General features: G+C 40.5%; 1 protein-coding gene across 1 annotated transcript; it reads right to left on the bottom strand.

Moving 5' to 3' along the window:
• Positions 1 to 344: 344 nt before the first annotated feature.
• Positions 345 to 14178, bottom strand: hm13 (histocompatibility (minor) 13). The gene is made up of 11 exons (XM_054608921.1): positions 13860 to 14178; positions 8274 to 8372; positions 8106 to 8188; positions 7278 to 7366; positions 6996 to 7081; positions 6605 to 6730; positions 6294 to 6351; positions 6059 to 6179; positions 5840 to 5942; positions 5198 to 5283; positions 345 to 2989 (listed from the first exon to the last, which is right to left on the bottom strand). The coding sequence occupies exons 1-11, from the start codon at positions 14037 to 14039 to the stop codon at positions 2920 to 2922; spliced, it is 1101 nt and encodes a 366-aa protein (XP_054464896.1). The 5' UTR covers positions 14040 to 14178; the 3' UTR covers positions 345 to 2919.
• Between the last annotated feature and the right edge of the window lie 4461 nt (positions 14179 to 18639).

The following is an 18639-nucleotide window of genomic DNA, read 5'->3' as shown; positions in this document are numbered from 1 at the left end:
TAGCTTTAAATATCACAATAAGATATTCAATTGTATATGAGATTAAAATGATTATAGCTTTTCTTTGTGACCCCCATTTCTATCATCCCCTTACTTTGAGGAGTTACTCAGGGATCTATTCTAGCTCCTCTGTCATTCTCTAAACACAGCGTTTACTTTAAACATTCAACTCAGTTATACTCAAAAAAAGTGTCTTTATCTAGAAAAACAATAAATATCTGAGTCTCAAACAAACATTAACTGGGCCGACATAAAAATAAATGCTATTTAAAACATTTAAAGTTTTGCTAGTGATTGAAGATGGAAACACTATTTGTGCATCAAAGAACCAGACTGACTCAGAGTTATGCTTCTCTACACGGTGATCAAAACACCAAAAAAGTTTATTGCAAATAAAATAGATACAGTCGGGGTCGTAAAAACGACCTCCTGCACAAATTCAACCAGAGAGAAAGAGAAACGAAAAGAACATTTCAGGTACGTTATATTTAAAACGATGAGGAGCTACTGAACGTCACTGAGCTGGATATGAGCATGATACTTCTATTTCTCTTAATGTTTTACATCAAAATACAAAACTGTGCATCTCTTAATAAAGCAACAACATCGATTAACATCGAGAATAACAACGTGAGGCTGAACACGTCCAGTCAGAGCCGCTTTTCTAAGCATCCAAGAAATGAAAGATATTTTCTGTTCTGCATTTTTAAATCAGTGAGCAAGACTTGAAAATGAAAACACAGCAAACCTTTGTGAAAGAGGTGACATGTTCTAATTTTGCAAGACTTTAAATTAAAATTATTTCTCCAAATGCCATAAAAAAACAGTCAAATTAATATAAAGTCTTTAATTTGAAGAGAGCCAGAATTTTAAATCCAAGAAGATTTGAACTTTTATTTTGAAATTCTGACGTAAACAAAACAACGGACATTTAATACCCCTCTAAGAAATTTACTGTTCATGATAGGAAATGTAGTTTCCACTAATTTTTTGGCACGTGAGCTGTATTCGGGACAAACATTCAGGATATCTCATCTTCTGCTGCTTCAATTTTAAACATTCCTAATTTTACGGGTCTCTCGAGTGTCTTCCGACTTTATAGACGTGTTATTTAATTGCTCAAATAGAAAAAAAACTTTAAACTGTAATTTCTGACATTTTTCTACCTATTCTGACTTTCATCTTAGATGTGTCATCTACAGTTGTGTAGGAGAATAACACCAAGTGACAAAAATCAGCTTCAGAACACCGTCGACTCTTTTGGTGAATTTATTGAACCTCTGATTCGTTTCAGTCCAGAGATGTTTGTCACCTCTGATAAAAGGTTTTCCTGATCGAGTCGTCTTTGATTTCATTTCTAGCAGGAAAACTTAAGTCGTTAATAATTCAGATTCAATTTATATCAAAACTGAGAATGCTTTGGAAAAACCCTGAAGCTCCCTCATTCTCACAGCTTATTGGACGAGAGGATCCCTGGGAGCCCCGCCCCTTCACTACCTCTCCACCAATAAGATCTGAGAATGAGGACTGGATGATATTCAGCAGAGGAGGTTCAGTCTGCCTCCTCCTCCCTTTACTCCTCTCACAGGCCAGAACTTTAAGAATGTTCACGGATTGTTTTACCCGACTTTAGTTTAACCAGGCAGGTAAACGTTTACCGGTCCTGTCTGGTTAAATGATCCAGTAAACAGACGCTGAAGAAGCAGAACTAATAAGAACGCTTTGTCCCTTTGATTTGTAGATAAAGTAGGAAAGAGAACTGATTCAGTCAGTATTCATACAGGTGGAATAAACACAGAACATAACAGTATACAACCAATCACGGATCTGTCACCTTAAAGTTCTGGCCCTTTAACAAGAAACAATAAGACAAAGCAAAACAAGACTGAAAACACTGATGTGAGAAAGCAGAAGGCAGAATGAGCGGCGGCCCGGCGCCAGTTAAAACCAGGACGTGAAGAACGCCAAAGAACCACGCCATGATGACGGACCGGAGAGAAGAAGTGGGGTGTAGAGGATACGAGAGCTCAGGTACTGGGCAGGATTTATACCAATGAGAATCATGGTTCATTTGGAGGCCCTAAAGCATCCCCTGCTTTATGGTCTGTTTGACTCTGAATGGAGCATCATTTACTAAATGAACATCATGCTGTATTGAAGAAGACTTGAAACTAGAGATTGAGACCATAAACTCATGTTTACAATGTTTACTGAGGGAATAAATCAAGAGAGAAGTAGAGTCATTTTCTCATAGACTTCTATACAACCAGAGGAGTCGCCCCCTGGTGGACAGGAGAGAGAATGCAGCTTTAACACAGGAAGCATTGACTTCACTCTGCAGAACCGGAGGTTGCCGCCTGATACAGAGACAAAACACGAGAAAAGGAAGCCGCAGGACTACGTGGTAAATTTGGAAAATGATGGTTGAACTACTCTACAAACGAAGGTAGCAGCAGCGTTTGCGTTAAAGTACCATAAACACTCCAAAAATCCCTCCACTGACGGGATTTGAACGAGAAACGTAAACTGCAAAGTCTGCTTTGCGTTTGGTCTGAACAAACCTTTAACGGTTTCTGGTCGGTCTGAGCCGGCGAGCTGCAAACACTATGAAACGTAGAAGCAAGACGGCAGCCGGCGGGGGGGTTCTGGGTTCTGTGTGAGAGCAGCTGAGACAGAGAGAGGAATCATGACAGGCACCGATCCGAGCTGGAACGAAACAACCTTTAATTACAAACACCATCGCCCGGGGCCACGACAGCAGCCGTTACCATGGAGACCAGCGGCCATACCGCGGTTATCAGAGACAAACAACGTTGGCTACGAGAGCCCCCCCCCCAAACAACAAGAAGCTGGAGAGGAGGGGAGGGGCTTCAGTGAAATGTGGTGGCAGCAGGCTGGATGGGGGGGGGGCGATGGATGCTATTGGTCCTTCTTCTCTGTTTCTGAGTCCTCTTTAACCTCCGTGTCCTCAGGAGGGGTCTCCTCATACCTGGAGAGAAGGAGGAGGAGAAGGAAGAGGAAGTGGAGGAGGAGGATGAAGAATAGGAAGAAAATGAAAAGGGGGAGGAGAATGAGGAAGAAGAGGAAGAAAATGAAAAGGGGGAGGAGAATGAGGAAGAGGAAGTGGAAACAAAGGCATCATCATTACAATGGTCTCATTTTTCAGTGTAACATTATCAATCAGCAGAACTTTATTATTATTATGAAACAATAAAAATCACAGATTAACTGAATACAAACTGTAAATTCTTAAACAGTGTTTATAGCCCTTTATTGGTTTAACTGAAGACGCCACCAGATTTATTTTTCATATTGAGACCGGCATTTATTTCTATTTCATCATTAATAATTCATTATTAAATTTGGTCACATTTTAGTGTGAAGCTCAACTAATGTTTCAGCATTTCGCTGGTAACAAAAATGATTCAATGAAAAGCCCTGCAGCTCCTGTGGACTCATCTCAGAACAAGGAAACATTCATTGTGAAACCTCATACGGTAAGAACCGATGTTCTGAGATCAGTTACTTCAGTGTCTCTTCAGAGTCCAGATAAAATCATTATTCATGATGATGAACATGATTAAGTATAATCTGATCGGGTTGTCAACTGTGTAATGTGATGAAGTTGATCCGACCTTGTAAAGTGAAGCCGCGAGGTTCTTTGACAAAAACTGATTTTCCGAGTGTTTTTTTCCTGTAAATTTATGTCTTTAATCTCAATTTAAAAAAGGTTTTTCTCTGAATGAACCTCCTACTCTCCTCCGGAACTTATTTTTTATTTATTTTTACCTGCAACGGCTTTTACACTCTGTTGTTTGCATCAACACGTTCACTTTGAACAAGATTTTTGCCTGAAATGTAATATTTAAAATGTTGTTTTTGCACATTAGAATTTTATTTGTTTACATTCATTTCTAAAAAACATATATATTGAGATGTTGTTAATGTCAACAAACTGAAGCAGTGACGGACAGACGGATGTCAGCACTATTTAACAGGCTGATTACCTGCCCAGGTGAGACAGGAGGGTGGGGGGGAGTAAAGAGAGAGGGGCGGGGCCTCTACATGGAGGTGGGCTGTAACCGTCGGCGGCGGGGGGAGGAGCCTGTTGCCATGGAGAAGGCATTCATGGAGCTAGCCAGGCTGGCGGGCGAGCCGCTGACGGTTGGGAAGGAAGTGAGGCGGGGAGAACCGGGGAGGAGCTCCTCTGATGACTCATAGCTAACCACGGGGGAGACGAGGGAGGAGAGGGAGGAGACAGACACACGGTGCAGAAGACAAGAAGAAAGGTGATGAAACATGATAGAAAAAAGGAGGGGGGAGAGAGAAAGAGAGAATGTGTAAGTTTGTATCTTAAACTCTAAAGTGAGAAGCTACTAGAGCTCTCCTGCTAAAATATAAAGGGGAGACGGGAGGGAGGTCAAAGGAGAGGTCGAGGGGGGAGAGAATGAGACGGACGGAGACAGAAGAGGAGAAATCATGGCAAGAATAAAAAGGAAAGAGTTGGAAGAGAGGGAAGCTGAGGAGGACAAGTGCTGAACAAACGAGGAGGAGGAGGAGGAGGAGGACTGTCCATCAAAGACGAGAGACTGAAACATTAAAAGCTCCAAAAATGTGATTATGCAACGAGTCGACCTCTAATAAACCCAAAACAATAAATGCTTACAGATGAGCGGATTCATCGTGTCAGTTTGTTTTGTTGTCCGTGATGATTTTTGTCTGACGAAGAAGACGAAAACATGTTTTGTGCATCATCCTCTCTCTTTAATCTTTATGTCCGTGTTTGATTGTTTTCTGCTTCGTCCGCTCTAAGCTCAGCGGCAGTTAAAGGTTCTTTATGTTTTATGGACCTGAAGGGATTTGTCTTGATGTCATTTTGTGTTTTTGATACTTTATGTCATTTGAGACGTTTCTCTTCCAGTTTTATTTCTGTGTTTCGGGCAGATCGAGGCCTTATTTTCATCGTTTACATTTTTAGACATTTGTGAAAATACTGATTCACTCATTTCCATGACAACCACTACAGTTCATTGAAGTCTTAATGATTACAAGGAACAACTAATGGTTTCCCACCAGTTATTCCAGTTCTCCAGTTAAAACACAGCAGCTTCCGTTCTGTTACTTTGTCCTCATTTTCACGGAGATCTCAATGAATCAGTGAGACTGAAACCAATCACATCGTCACGCTGTTACTGACCTGAACATCTCTGTGAGCTCTCCTTTGAACAGAGCTACGACCACGGGGAAGCCCACGCAGGCCGGGACCAGGTAGAGCAGAGCGGGCTGCACAGTGAGAGAGAGAGACAGACAGTTAGAGAGAGAGAGAGACAGACAGACAGACAGACAGACAGAGAGACAGACAGTTAGAGAGAGAGAGACAGACAGACAGTTAGAGAGAGAGAGACAGACAGACAGACAGACAGACAGACAGTTAGAGAGAGAGAGAGACAGACAGATTCAGGTCAATGAACTTCCAGGCTGCTGAACACAGAATATTAAGGAGAGGAGAGTTTGTAAAATTGTGAACAGTATCATATATTGAACACGTAGAGCCTCCATGTTTTCTCCATCATTGGTAACATTTGTAGACTCTTGTGTCTTTTTCATTTTTTATCATTTATGTCATCATAACTGTGTTATTCTGCACTAAAGACATGTTTGAGTTCTCTCTACTTCTAGTCAGGATTGTTCTGTTTCCATAGAGGAGCACAGAAAGAAAAATGTGACGGGAGCAAAAAAAAAAAAAAAAAAAAAACGGTTCAGAGGGTTAAGATCAGTTCACGGATCTGCAAAGGCAACCTTGCAGTGGTGCACGACCTTCGACCCCTTTGCCTCGTACCTGTGCGTGTTTGAAGGTGTGCATGACGAAGATGGTGAGGCCCAGTCCGAAGATGTAGGCCAGGAAGCTGGAGTAGAAATACGTCCTGCTGTTCTTCTTTAGGCTGCAGGTAGAATAACGATCATAAGAAACGTTAAACCTCCAATCTACCTCAAGAAGAGAGAAGAGAAGAAGAAGAAGAAGAAGAAGAAGAAGAAGAAGAGAGAAGGTGGGCGTTACCTGACGTCGAAGCGCAGCAGCAGGGCGATGAAGATACCGGGGATGACGATGTCACCCAGACCCAGCATGGCAAAGTTACTGGCATCAAGTCCTCTCTCCAACAAGTCCTGAGGAAACACCACTGAGGGAGGAGAGGGACGACAACAAAAGAGCTTTTTCAGGCGCTGACTCGTGTCCATCTGATATCCGTCACCCGTAGAAACATTAACCGCTGCCACAGACCTCACACACTTACATTTGATTGGTGCTTCAAAGGACTTGGCAACTGTAACCATGACGTTGGTCCCAAACACCTGCAGAGAGACAGAATCAGGAGACAGATGTTGTGGTGTGTTCAGGTGCATCAGGGTTTTAGTTGGAGACCTTTTTAAGATCTGGGCTTCTATTTATGAAACTGCTTAAACTAGTAGTGTCCAAACGTGTTTATTCATTTAGTCAGGAGCTCCTCATGGAGTCCTCTACGCTGAACCCCCTACATAGGCAGCAGGGAGAAAGTGAGAGAGAGATTTTGGAAACAACTAAATGTGTTTTAAAAAGTCAGCTCACCCAGAAGACGTCGTAGACAAACAGCCCCCCCAACAGGATGCAGCCGGTACTGACGTTGTTCAGGTGGAGCAGCTCCACTCCGTTCAGGGCGAACGCCAAACCAAACAGGTTATTGGCTATCCAGTGCTGTGATGTCACAAAACACAGACGGGTTATTGGCTATCCAGGTCTGTGATGTCACATGATGCATTACTCTGGCATCACTAGAGTCAAAACAGGGTTTTAAACTTCTCTGATTGGTTATCTAGTACAGTGACATCATAGAAACAGTACTTGTGGTCACAAAAACAGAAATATGACATCAGCTCTCTGAATGTCTGTGACATCATAAGGACACTCGTCATTAATAATAACAGCTGGTGACCTTTTTCATGGACTGGTCAGACGTTACCTTTTTGAGCACGTACCAGACCCCCACCACGGCGCTGATAACCAGACACACCAGGTTCTTGGTGTCGAACTCATAGTTGACAATTTCTGCAGAGAGATGGAGAGGAATTTTATTGGTTTTTTAAAAATTCTATTATTCTGAGTTTCTGATTATAATTGGACGATCACCGGTCACGGCTGATCAGCTGACAACCGTCCGGTTCTGACAGATGGCCGATCAATGGTTGGCGATCTAATCAGCAGCAGAAGATGTGATGATACAACAGTAAACCGGGTTTCTCACCTTCTTTGGACTCTTCGGAGCCCTGAGTGAAGAGCAGCTGGTACTGTTTGTTTGAGAACGACTCTGGAAAGATTCTGGACATCAGAGGACTGAGAGACAGAAACAAGAACAAAGCGTCATAATCACCTCCTTCAATGCAACACGATATTATCACGATACACAAGTCCCATTAAGATATTATCAAAATACGATATTATCACGATGCGATATTATCACGATACCTAAGATACGATATTATCACGATACGATACTATCACAATATTATCACGATATACTATCACGATATATATATATATATATGTATATATATATATATAGCGATTTATAACACATTTTCATTTGCAAATTATGACGTTTGTCAACGTTTATTAACATTTTCAATCAGTTCATCTCAATAAACTAAAATATTTATTATCATCATCAATTTATTTACTTTTGCTTTGTTTAAGTCATCTATAGTGGGGATTTGCATAAAAACACACAATTCAAATAATAAGGAACTAAACTTCATTTTACAAGATAACATTCGGACTCATGATAACGTTAAAATTGACTTTAGTCAAATAGTCATTTTTACTGGATTGAGCTTGAAGGCACCACAATGTAACTAAATGGAACCTAGCTCTGCCCTGTCCATTTAGACTTGTTCACGTTTCATTATCGGACCAACGACTAGAAAACATAAATGCCGATCTCCATCTTTATTTAACCTTCTGAACCCCAAAACCAGCCGGCGGGATGGAAAAATGTTTTCTTAAAACTACCCCGTTTATCACAGCCAGTAGCTGTAAAAACCATCATAATGTCAGGTTTCCATATTCCCATTACCTCATGGTGTGAGACAGAGCCAGGACGCCCAGGCCAAAGAAGTAGACCGACAGCAGCATGTTGATGTACTCTTGAGAGAACACCTGCATGAGAACACACGTCACACGTTACTCAAAACCCTCTCTCCATGAGGCCCCTGGAGCCCGGCTGAGGAAACCCCGTTGTTACCTTGAAGAAGAGGTAGAGCCCAAACAGAGTGCAGCTGGCGATGATGGGAAACCTCGCTGCGTCTCGACTGGTGATGGTTTCAGGCATGTCTGATGCATTCTGGGAGGAGAGAGTTAAATACAGAGAGATAGGTTTGTCACTCTAGAGAGAGAGATGGGAAGTTGTAGTTTTAAGTGTTGTACAAAAAAAAAGTTTTATTTACATATAAACCAAACAAACTTGTGTTTCTTGACCCGTCACACGTCTTGTTAGTGACACCACAACGTTCCCAGATCTCAGCTAGTAGCTTGGTGATTTTAATATTAGCATTAATATTAACTAGAATTATCCTGGATGGAAATTATGGGACAGGCAGATATATATTCCAAATTCAGCATAATTTCACATAATAAAAAGGAGAAGTCATCAGTAAAAATATGGTGTTCACGTTTCAACCATCGTCTCAATGTAAATGCTGCTCTGAATGTGGCTTCAGCTGCCGTTTCTCCTTTCTCACCAACCAGGAAGAAGCAGTGACCTTTAAATAAAAACACTCCATAATGGAATATATGCAGCCACAACATGCAAGAATAATGCAGCAAAAAATAAAGATGTTTAGGGTGGAAAGTCTTCCTCAAATCACCTGAAGAACATCTGAAGAAGACTGAGAATAAAATGGTTTTTGGCTGCAGCCAGTTTCCACTTGAGACTCACTTTAATTCAAACACTTGCAGTCCAAAGGCCCAACGGAGCGTTTGAGGCCGTTTGCCTCGTTGTTCAGCAGAGGATCAGTTAACCAAGATAACCAATAACAATGAAGCACACTGGCGAGCAAAGCCGCGCTGATCAGATGATCCCGACACCGAAGCCTCTGAGGTTCAGAGTGGACGTAGTTAATAAAACACCGTAGACGATACCAACAAAGACCAGACACTCTCACTTTACTGGAGAGGAGACACCATCTCTCCTCCAGCGTCCTCCCACTGACAGACAGATGGACTACAGACGAGTCCCTGAGGGTCACCTCCTTCTATATTCTCCTCCTTCTGCTCCCCCGAGAGAGAAAAGTGGGACAGAGGAGAGAGGAGGAAAGAAACAAAGACGAGATAAAATAATAAAAGGAAAGAGGAGACAAGGACAGAAGGAATAAGAGGAGAGGATCCTTGTTTCTGCACTAAAAGGTGAGCACTGTCTTTGAATTAATTGATCATCAAAGTCTCTGGTGAATTCTGGGACACGCAGTGAGAAAACCAGTCAAAACACTTTTTGGGTTTTAAACCTCTGTGTTGGTTGTAGGCGCTCGCTGCAGAGACGTGACACAAATAGTTCACCGTTTACATCACTAACATTCTGATTTGAATGCCTTCATAGATGCTTTAGAAACTGGAGGTCTTAAAAATCTACATTATAATATATTTTACAGCCAAATCAAATTGTTTACAGAATATTAAACCTTTGTTTCTTTGTAATGCACTAAATACTTGACTTGTTTCTTTACAGGGTTTGAATAAAGAGGTAATAAAGTAGAATAAGATCATTAAAATCTGAACAGGTAGTGAACAGAAAAACAATGACTGAAACTCACTATGAATATTCATCTGATCACTTTGTTATTTCACACATTGTTAGTGTAAAAGTATTGATTAGGTGTTGCTTTGTGTTTGTGTAGCTGAGGCAGTGCAGTGAACCCTCCTGACTGTTGGTGCGTTTACTGATGTGTTAGTGCTGTGAACAAGCGGCTCTCATACTCACTCTGAACCCAGAATCGTAATCATTTTCTCCGAGCTCCTACAGACGGACAGACAGAAGGACAGAATGGATGGACAGACAGGTGTGCACAGACAGACAGGGAGAGAGACAGACAGGGAGAGAGAGGAGTCAGATCGGCCACAAAGAGGAGGACAGGAAGCAGGGCGCAAAAATCAACAGGAAACAAATAGTCATTGTTGAATTCTGAGAGCAAAACAGTTTAAATGATGAAAGATGTTATTTGACCTCATTAGATTAAAGATGGCTGACAGGAGAGAGAGAGAGAGAGAGACAGGAAGGATGAAGAGGAGGAGAGAAGATGAAGGATGACCTGCAGAAGGAGGCGGATTCAAACCCAGTTACAGCAAACCTGAGACTACAATACCCATTTCTATTTCCTTGAAATGTTCTCAAATTTGGTCCCCGCTGGCCACCGTACACAAAATAAATATCTATCTATTGAATCTAGTGCAACAAGCCTGTTATGATCAGTTGTCAATACACAGAAAATTGATATTTACCATCTATAACTCACTCTCTTCTAACTTCTAAACTAATTCTGATTAGCCATGTAAAAGAATGATTATTGATGACTAACTAAGGAGGTGATCTACAGACTGAAATACCTTTAACACAAGAAGAAACAACTGCAGCGCTTTCACTCAAAAGTTACGGTTACAAGATTAAACTGGAGAGCAAAAGCCAAATTATGAGCGTGACATGTGACACCGTTGAGAAACGACACATCTGTGGCGTTTCCCGAGTGTGGCGCTATCAGAGCGACAAGATCTGACCACAGAAAGACAAACACCCGGTACAGTTCTCTCAACGTCCTCTGTGGTCGTTTCCTGCTTCAGTCACGTCGCTCACAGAGTGAACATGAGGAGGCAGTTAATGCAACTAATGCTGACAGCATTCTGTAAACTCGTGGATTAAATAACATTTGAATTAAAAAAAAAGAAAATATATTATATATATATATATAAATATAAAAAGAAAAGAAAAATTAAATAAAAAATATAAATTAAATGCAACTTCACACCTTAGTTTAACTTGAACACAACCCTCTTAACATATACAAACAAAGCAATTAAATCCAATTAATTAAAACTGTATAAAAGTAATGTCTTGTTCAAGCAACAGAATGAAATCCAAAAGATTTACATTTATTACCACAGAAGAATACCAACACGCTAAATGTGACTTAAACGCTTAATAAATTCTGTCAAAACTGACTTTTAGGACCAGGTTACTCTAAAAACAATCCTTCCAGCTACATTGAATGAAATAACAACTGTCATCAGCTCATCTTCATTAATTAAATAATACTTTGGCCTCAGAAGTTAAGAGCTAAAGTAAAATCTCCTTCACATAAATGTTTGATGGCCTAATTACTGCCCATTTAAATCCTGTTATTATTGCAATAAATCGACGAATAGATGAACGACTTTTAATCCTTTGTTTGTTGTTTTTGAAGTTGAAACTCCATGATCGCAACCTTTCAGAAATGAAATCATTTTTTTATTCATCATAATCTGCAATATGATGAAAGCTGCCACGTAAATGTAGTAGAGGAGAAGGTACAAGTACCTCAAAGAATACTTAAGAGTATACTTCAGTTACTTTTCACCTCCGTGCTGCAGAGGATGTGGGAGGGTTTTGGTTTTTTCACCGTTACCTAAAGCTCAACTGCGCATGTTCACAAGAACACACACACACACACAGTAACACACACACACACACACACACACACACACACACACACACACACACAACACACACACACACACACAACACAACACACACACACACACACACACAGTAACACACGTCGAACCCTGTTTAACACAAATGTATATAAAATATGTTTGTATAAATATCTTTAAGAAATCACATGTTACCATTTCCTATGTTTATGTTGTTTGTTTTGTAACCGACTCTTTGTTCACCTGTCCGTGTGACGACAGGTAAACCATGTGACGACAGGTAAACCGTGTGACGACAGGTAAACCGTGTGACGACAGGTAAACCGTGTGTCAACAGGTAAACAGTGTGACGACAGGTAAACCGTGTGACGACAGGTAAACCGTGTGACGACAGGTAAACCGTGTGACGACAGGTAAACGTGTGACAGGTAAACCGTGTGACGACAGGTAAACCGTGTGACGACAGGTAAACCGTGTGACGACAGGTAAACCGTGTGACGACAGGTAAACCGTGTGTCAACAGGTAAACAGTGTGACGACAGGTAAACCGTGTGACGACAGGTAAACCGTGTGACGACAGGTAAACCGTGTGACAACAGGTAAACCGTGTGACGACAGGTAAACCGTGTGACGACAGGTAAACCGTGTGACGACAGGTAAACCGTGTGACGACAGGTAAACCGTGTGACGACAGGTAAACCATGTGACAGCACCGTGTGACAACAGGTAAACCGTGTGACGACAGGTAAACCATGTGACGACAGGTAAACCATGTGACGACAGGTAAACCATGTGACGACAGGTAAACCATGTGACGACAGGTAAACCATGTGACGACAGGTAAACCGTGTGACGACAGGTAAACCGTGTGACGACAGGTAAACCGTGTGACGACAGGTAAACCGTGTGACGACAGGTAAACCGTGTGACGACAGGTAAACCGTGTGACGACAGGTAAACCGTGTGTCGACAGGTAAACCATGTGACGACAGGTAAACAGTGTGTCAACAGGTAAACCGTGTGACGACAGGTAAACCGTGTGACGACAGGTAAACAGTGTGACGACAGGTAAACCGTGTGACGACAGGTAAACCGTGTGACGACAGGTAAACCGTGTGACGGTAAACCATGTGACAGGTAAACCGTGTGAAACCATGTGACAGGTAAACCGTGTGTCAACAGGTAAACCATGTGACAACAGGTAAACCGTGTGACGACAGGTAAACCGTGTGTCAACAGGTAAACAGTGTGTCAACAGGTAAACAGTGTGACAACAGGTAAACCATGTGACAACAGGTAAACAGTGTGAACCATGTGACAACAGGTAAACAGTGTTTAACCTTAACCTAACCTTAAGGTTAAGGTAAGGTTAAGTTAAGGGTTAAGTTAAGGTTAAGGGTTAAGTTAAGGTAATGTTTAAGGGTTAAGGTAAGGGTTAAGTTAAGTTAAGGGTTAAGTTAAGTTAAGGGTTAAGGTTAAGGGTAAGGGTTAAGGTAAGGGTTAAGGTAAGGGTTAAGGGTTAAGGTATGGGTTAAGGGTTAAGGTAAGGGTTAAGTTAAGGTAATGTTTAAGGGTTAAGGTAAGGGTTAAGTTAAGTTAAGGGTTAAGTTAAGGGTTAAGGGTTAAGTTAAGGTAATGTGTAAGGGTTAAGTTAAGGGTTAAGTTAAGGGTTAAATTAAGTTAAGTTAAGGGTTAAGGTAAGCTGAAGGTAATGTTTAAGGGTTAAGGTAAGGGTTAAGTTAAGGTAATGTTTAAGGGTTAAGTTAAGGGTTAAGGGTTAAGTTAAGGTAAATTAAGGGTTAAGCTAAGGTAATGTGTAAGGGTAAGGTAATGTTTAAGGGTTAAGGGTTAAGGGTTGTAAGGTTAAGTTAAGGTAATGTGTAAGTTAAGGGTTAAGGTAAGGGTTAAGGGTTAAGCTAAGGTAATGTGTAAGGGTTAAGTTAAGGTAATGTGTAAGGGTTAAGTTAAGGTAAGGTAATGTGTAAGGGTTAAGGGTTAAGTTAAGGTAATGTGTAAGGGTTAAGTTAAGTTAAGTTATGTGTTAAGGGTTAAGTTAAGGTAATGTGTAAGGGTTAAAGGTAAGTTAAGTTAAGGTAAGGGTTAAGTTAAGGGTTAAGTTAAGGGTTAAGCTAAGGTAATGTGTAACCCTGACCTTAGACTTGGAGCAGCTGACGGACCGCAGGGCCCCGAAGAAGATGGGCAGCAGCGCCATGAGCAGCAGGCTTCCGTAGGCCAGCGCGGAGCCCTGCGCAGAGGCCACGAAGCGCTCCGTCGCGTTCAGCACCGGGGAGGCCTCCGGGACCGGGACCGGGACCTGGTCCGGCTCAGACATGCTGTTCTACAGAGACGGCTTCAGGGGGACGAGGCAGAGACTGGCGGAGGAAGAGGAGGAGAGGAGAGGAGAGGAGGAAGAGGAGGAAGAGGAGAGGAGGTGCTGTAAGGCCACGTTTCCTTAAACACCGAGCAGAGAGGAGGCGAGGAGAGGAGGTCTCACTCTGCCGCGGTTTCCGAGGACCGGAGACATTTCATTCAGTGTTTTGTTGACTACAAAATGTATAAAAGGAGTAAAAATAATAATCCAAGAAACAAGACATAGAATAGTGAAGACGTTATAATGTAGGACTACAAGACAATGTATATAAAATATAATCCAGTGGTGATACGTTAAATGAACAGTAATGTAACAGGATACACACATATATATATATATAGACTTTAATGTTGTAGTAATATAAGTGTGTTGCTCTGAATACATATTAATACATTATGTGCGTGTATGAATATATATTCAAAATGTTTAAACAAAATAATTGAAAAAGCAAACTAAAAATTAAAAGAACAACACACAAGTCATATCACGTTTATTTGTCACGTACACAATCATACACAGAACAACGTGTAGTGGAATTATTGTGTGGCTAGTTCAGGAAAGCAACAAACAAATAGGATATGTTTAGAATAAAACAATATAACAGCCCATTTACCAGACGTTTATTATGTTTTTGTGAATTGTATCTAATAAAATAAACAGTGAATGGAATGAAACTGTAAATATAAAATTCATAGTTTGTAGTTTGTTGATGTTTTACGGTTGGAGGTTTTCTTGACATAGTTTGATGACCTGCAGGTGCTTGGTCAATCAAATGTCATAAAGCAGGAGAAACACAATTTCCCAAAAGCAAACAAAAGACATTTAGTTTAGAAATATTCCGAGCGGTGAAGCTGAAACCAGTGAAGCAACTGGTGAGTGAACTGGTGCCACCTTCGCTCATCTGGAACATGACAACATGCCATCAGACTTGTTTTTTATATTTCTGTCGATAGAAGAGGAATCTTGTGAATACAGTGGTGGACTGTCACTAAGAAATGATAATAATAAAGTGATAATTATTCACTCAGGGCCTTTACTTCGCTATTATACTTCTTTATACTTCCTCTCCACTACACCTCAGAGGGTAGTATTGCACTTTTTAATTAACTTATTTTATACATTTAGATACTTACTCATAAAATCACAAAAATAAAAAACAATTATGATGCGTTGATATAGATTATTGTAAACTGATATGTTGAAATACGCTCTAAATTTACCAGCTGCAACATTAAAGTGATTATAGTACAATTATATAAAATATATTATTCTGACTATAGGCCATTCTGCATACTTCTGATGTCAATACTTGTACTTTTACTTTATTGTAACATTGTGAATGGACGACTTTTACTTGTAACAGAGGATTTCTATTTGGATGAAGTGTGAAACGTCTTCACTAGCGTAGACGATCTCTGCAGTGAGGATGCAACGTGACTTCTTCGTTGGTGGAACAACTTGTTCTGAGAAGCACAGCAGCGCCTCCACCTGTTCATGAGGGTAAACACACTGAGAGCAGACTGGGTGCAGCAGAAACATGATGAGTCCAACTTTGTTTTATTGTAAATAAGGTTCTTTGCACGTTTATTTCAAATATCTGTAGTTCATGTGTCAGAAAGCACGTTGGGAATCAATTTATAACCTATCAACTGGTAAATCACCTCTGAAACAGTTAGTTACTGTGGTTAATATACCTGATCATAGCTTCAACCTATTTTTTCAAATAGTGTCCAAAAATGAATAAATTATGGTGTCATTTATTATTTAATCTGACCAGGCATCAACCCTCGGGTCTGAACAGTGTCTAAATACTTGCATTCTCTCTGCTGTCCACCAGGGGGCGACTCCTCTGGTTGTATAGAAGTCTATGAGAAAATGACTCTACTTCTCTCTTGATTTATTCCCTCAGTAAACATTGTAAACATGAGTTTATGGTCTCAATCTCTAGTTTCAAGTCTTCTTCAATACAGCATGATGTTCATTTAGTAAATGATGCTCCCTGCAAATTTCCCCGCTGCGGGACTAATAAAGGATTATCTTATTTTATCTGCTAAAACCAAGAGGGTGACGGACAAAACTGAAGATGGCGACAACAATATACTAAGATGGCGACAACCATAAAACAAGATGGTGAAGGACAGAAATCTAGATGGTTAAGATCAGAAACGAAGATAGTGACAGTCATATAACTAGATGTTGATTGTTCTGCCTGCATGTTCTTTCTCAGCCAAATCACAGACCACCGGCCTGTCTGTTCCAAGAGGGTGAAGCGATCCCTTCCCCCTGTCCTTCTTGTCTTTCACCCAGGACACTGATTTGTGCTGAGATGTTAAGTTTAATCTTATCCATTTCATTGAATATGCATTTAGGTACACATATATATCTACATAGGTCTGTCTGTGCAATTATAACAGGGTTATAACGTCAAATAACAAATTTAATTGATGAACATGAATCAATTATATGAGTCACTGATTCTACCAAGTCACATGTAATCCTTTTAATTTCTATGTGGTTCATTGTTATTCATTGTACTCCTCATCGTGTTCTTTGTTCATTTTGTTCATTTAATCATATATTCTCTGTTTTGTAGTTTAATTTTGTGGTTAGTCCCAAATATTTCATTTATAAAGAGCTTTTAATTTTTATGTATATGGAAAAACAAGTCACTGTACACCATGACAAGAATTCTGGAGCAATCATGAGGTTGAGACTTAATTAACAATTTTCAATCAACTTTTCCCTATTTTTCCAAAATATTATGTCGTCTTTAATTTTATCTCATGTTAAATTCTGTAATAGCGTGAGCTAAGTACCATCATTCTATTTTTAGAATTATTTAAGGTTTGTGATTCAAAATTGAGTAATTAATAATATTTGTAACTATATATAGGCCAAAAATCCTTGATGCCGACAGCCATCAATCTTAGATGGCGAAGGCCAAAACCAAGATGGCGACGGCAAAAAAACAAGTTGGCGATGACCATGATCCCAGATGGTAATGACCATGAACAAAGATGGCAACTACCAAAAACCAAGAGAGTGGCCATGAATCAAGATGGCGACGGCCAAAAACCATGATGGGAAAGGTCAAAACCCAAGTTGGAGTCTGCCAAAATCCAAGGTGGCCACGGCCAAAATGCTGAACCCGAGGCTTCAAAACTGTAGTCCACAAACCAACGGGTGAGGTCTTGGTGATTAGTCTACTACAGTCTATGAACCTGACCAGTTTACATGAAGGGTCACAGAAGCTTGGTCCTTCAGGCCCAACGCTTTGGTCTTTTTAGGGAGAGAAACAGTGTTAGACTTATTTAAACATGTGGGGACTACTGACCCGAGCAGTGAGAGGTTGAAAATGGACATCCACCAGCTGGTCTGCACTAACCCTGAGAGCAACTGAGGGTTCAGTTTCCCGTTAAACACTGAATGTTCTTTCTCCAGACCACATTTCCAGTTTTAAGTGTTGGAGCCCTGGTAGTTATATAATACAGGGACAAAGTGGAGTCTAACTATCAGGCCTCCAACACACTCCGGAGTGAAGACCTGGATTTCCTGTTTTTATCCAAATCAACCCGGTGGTGCTTTGACTTTGGCAAAGACTTTTCTGTTAACCCAGGGCTTCTGATTTGGGAATGTCCAAACAGTAATCAGGCTGGTCTCATCCAGCATTCATAGCTATAGTAAAGAACAGTAATGTGCAATAATACGTGAATATCACACAGAGTTATTTTGTATGTTATCCACAAAATCATAAACGAGGGAGAATAACGACCACAAAAAACGACGCAGGGTGAGAGTTGAGGTGGATGGTTCCAACAGACGTGATCTTTCAGCCAGGAGACGCCGTTTGTCCCCGTGTGAAAAGAGAAGTCAACGTTTATTTGAGTACTTCAGTAATGGCACTTCTGTAGTTATTTAACCCAAACCGAGAGTTTATCCATCAGAACTAGCTGGACTGGAAAAAATAGAAAGGTTCGTGTAGCTCTGTGCCCAGCCATGTCTGAATGTTATGAACATAAAATCATATTTGTATTCACTTCATTTTGATCGTGTTCTGATAAGAGTTTTCTTGCTACTAGGAAATATCAATGCACGAAAACTATTATTGGAAAGAATATGCAAAACACTTGCATGTGCAGAAGAAGTGTGTATAACTTTGTTTGCTGTCAGTTTATTTGAATGTGAGCTGTTGAACCGGCTCATTATGTTAAAAACACAACCCGTACAGTAACTCATTGTCAGTTGACTTCATGCAAACTGGCCAGAGGCAAATTCAAAGACACAGGTTTCTGTATCTATAGTTGGCCAATCACACACACCTAACACAGATACAAGTACATGTAAGGTACTACAGTATCTAGTCAGCTCAGGTCTACTACAGAAAGAGTTTCATCAGTTTATATATATTTACTGTTTATATTTAGTTTTCCATCCTGCCAGTGATAGTATTATCTTAATTATACAGTTAATGTATTTTATATACTTCAACATATTTAGGGTGGAAATTGATAAAGACTCTTCAGTCATGTTTGCAGCTTTGTTAGGATGTACTTTACTCTTT

This window comes from Anoplopoma fimbria, chromosome 12 (assembly GCF_027596085.1).
Source record: "Anoplopoma fimbria isolate UVic2021 breed Golden Eagle Sablefish chromosome 12, Afim_UVic_2022, whole genome shotgun sequence".
Taxonomy (NCBI): Eukaryota; Metazoa; Chordata; class Actinopteri; order Perciformes; family Anoplopomatidae; genus Anoplopoma; species Anoplopoma fimbria.
Note: the sequence above shows the minus strand (reverse complement) of the source record. Positions and strands in the feature narration are given on the sequence as shown.

Coding starts and splice junctions, on each gene's coding strand:
- hm13 (XM_054608921.1), bottom strand. CDS start 14,039: ATGTCTGAGCCGGACCAGGTCCCGGTCCCGGTCCCGGAGGCCTCCCCG. Junction 6,180..6,293: donor CTTTGAAGCACCAATCAAAT/GTAAGTGTGTGA, acceptor CTCCTCCCTCAG/TGGTGTTTCCTCAGGACTTG. Junction 5,943..6,058: donor CTGCTGCGCTTCGACGTCAG/GTAACGCCCACC, acceptor TTCTACCTGCAG/CCTAAAGAAGAACAGCAGGA.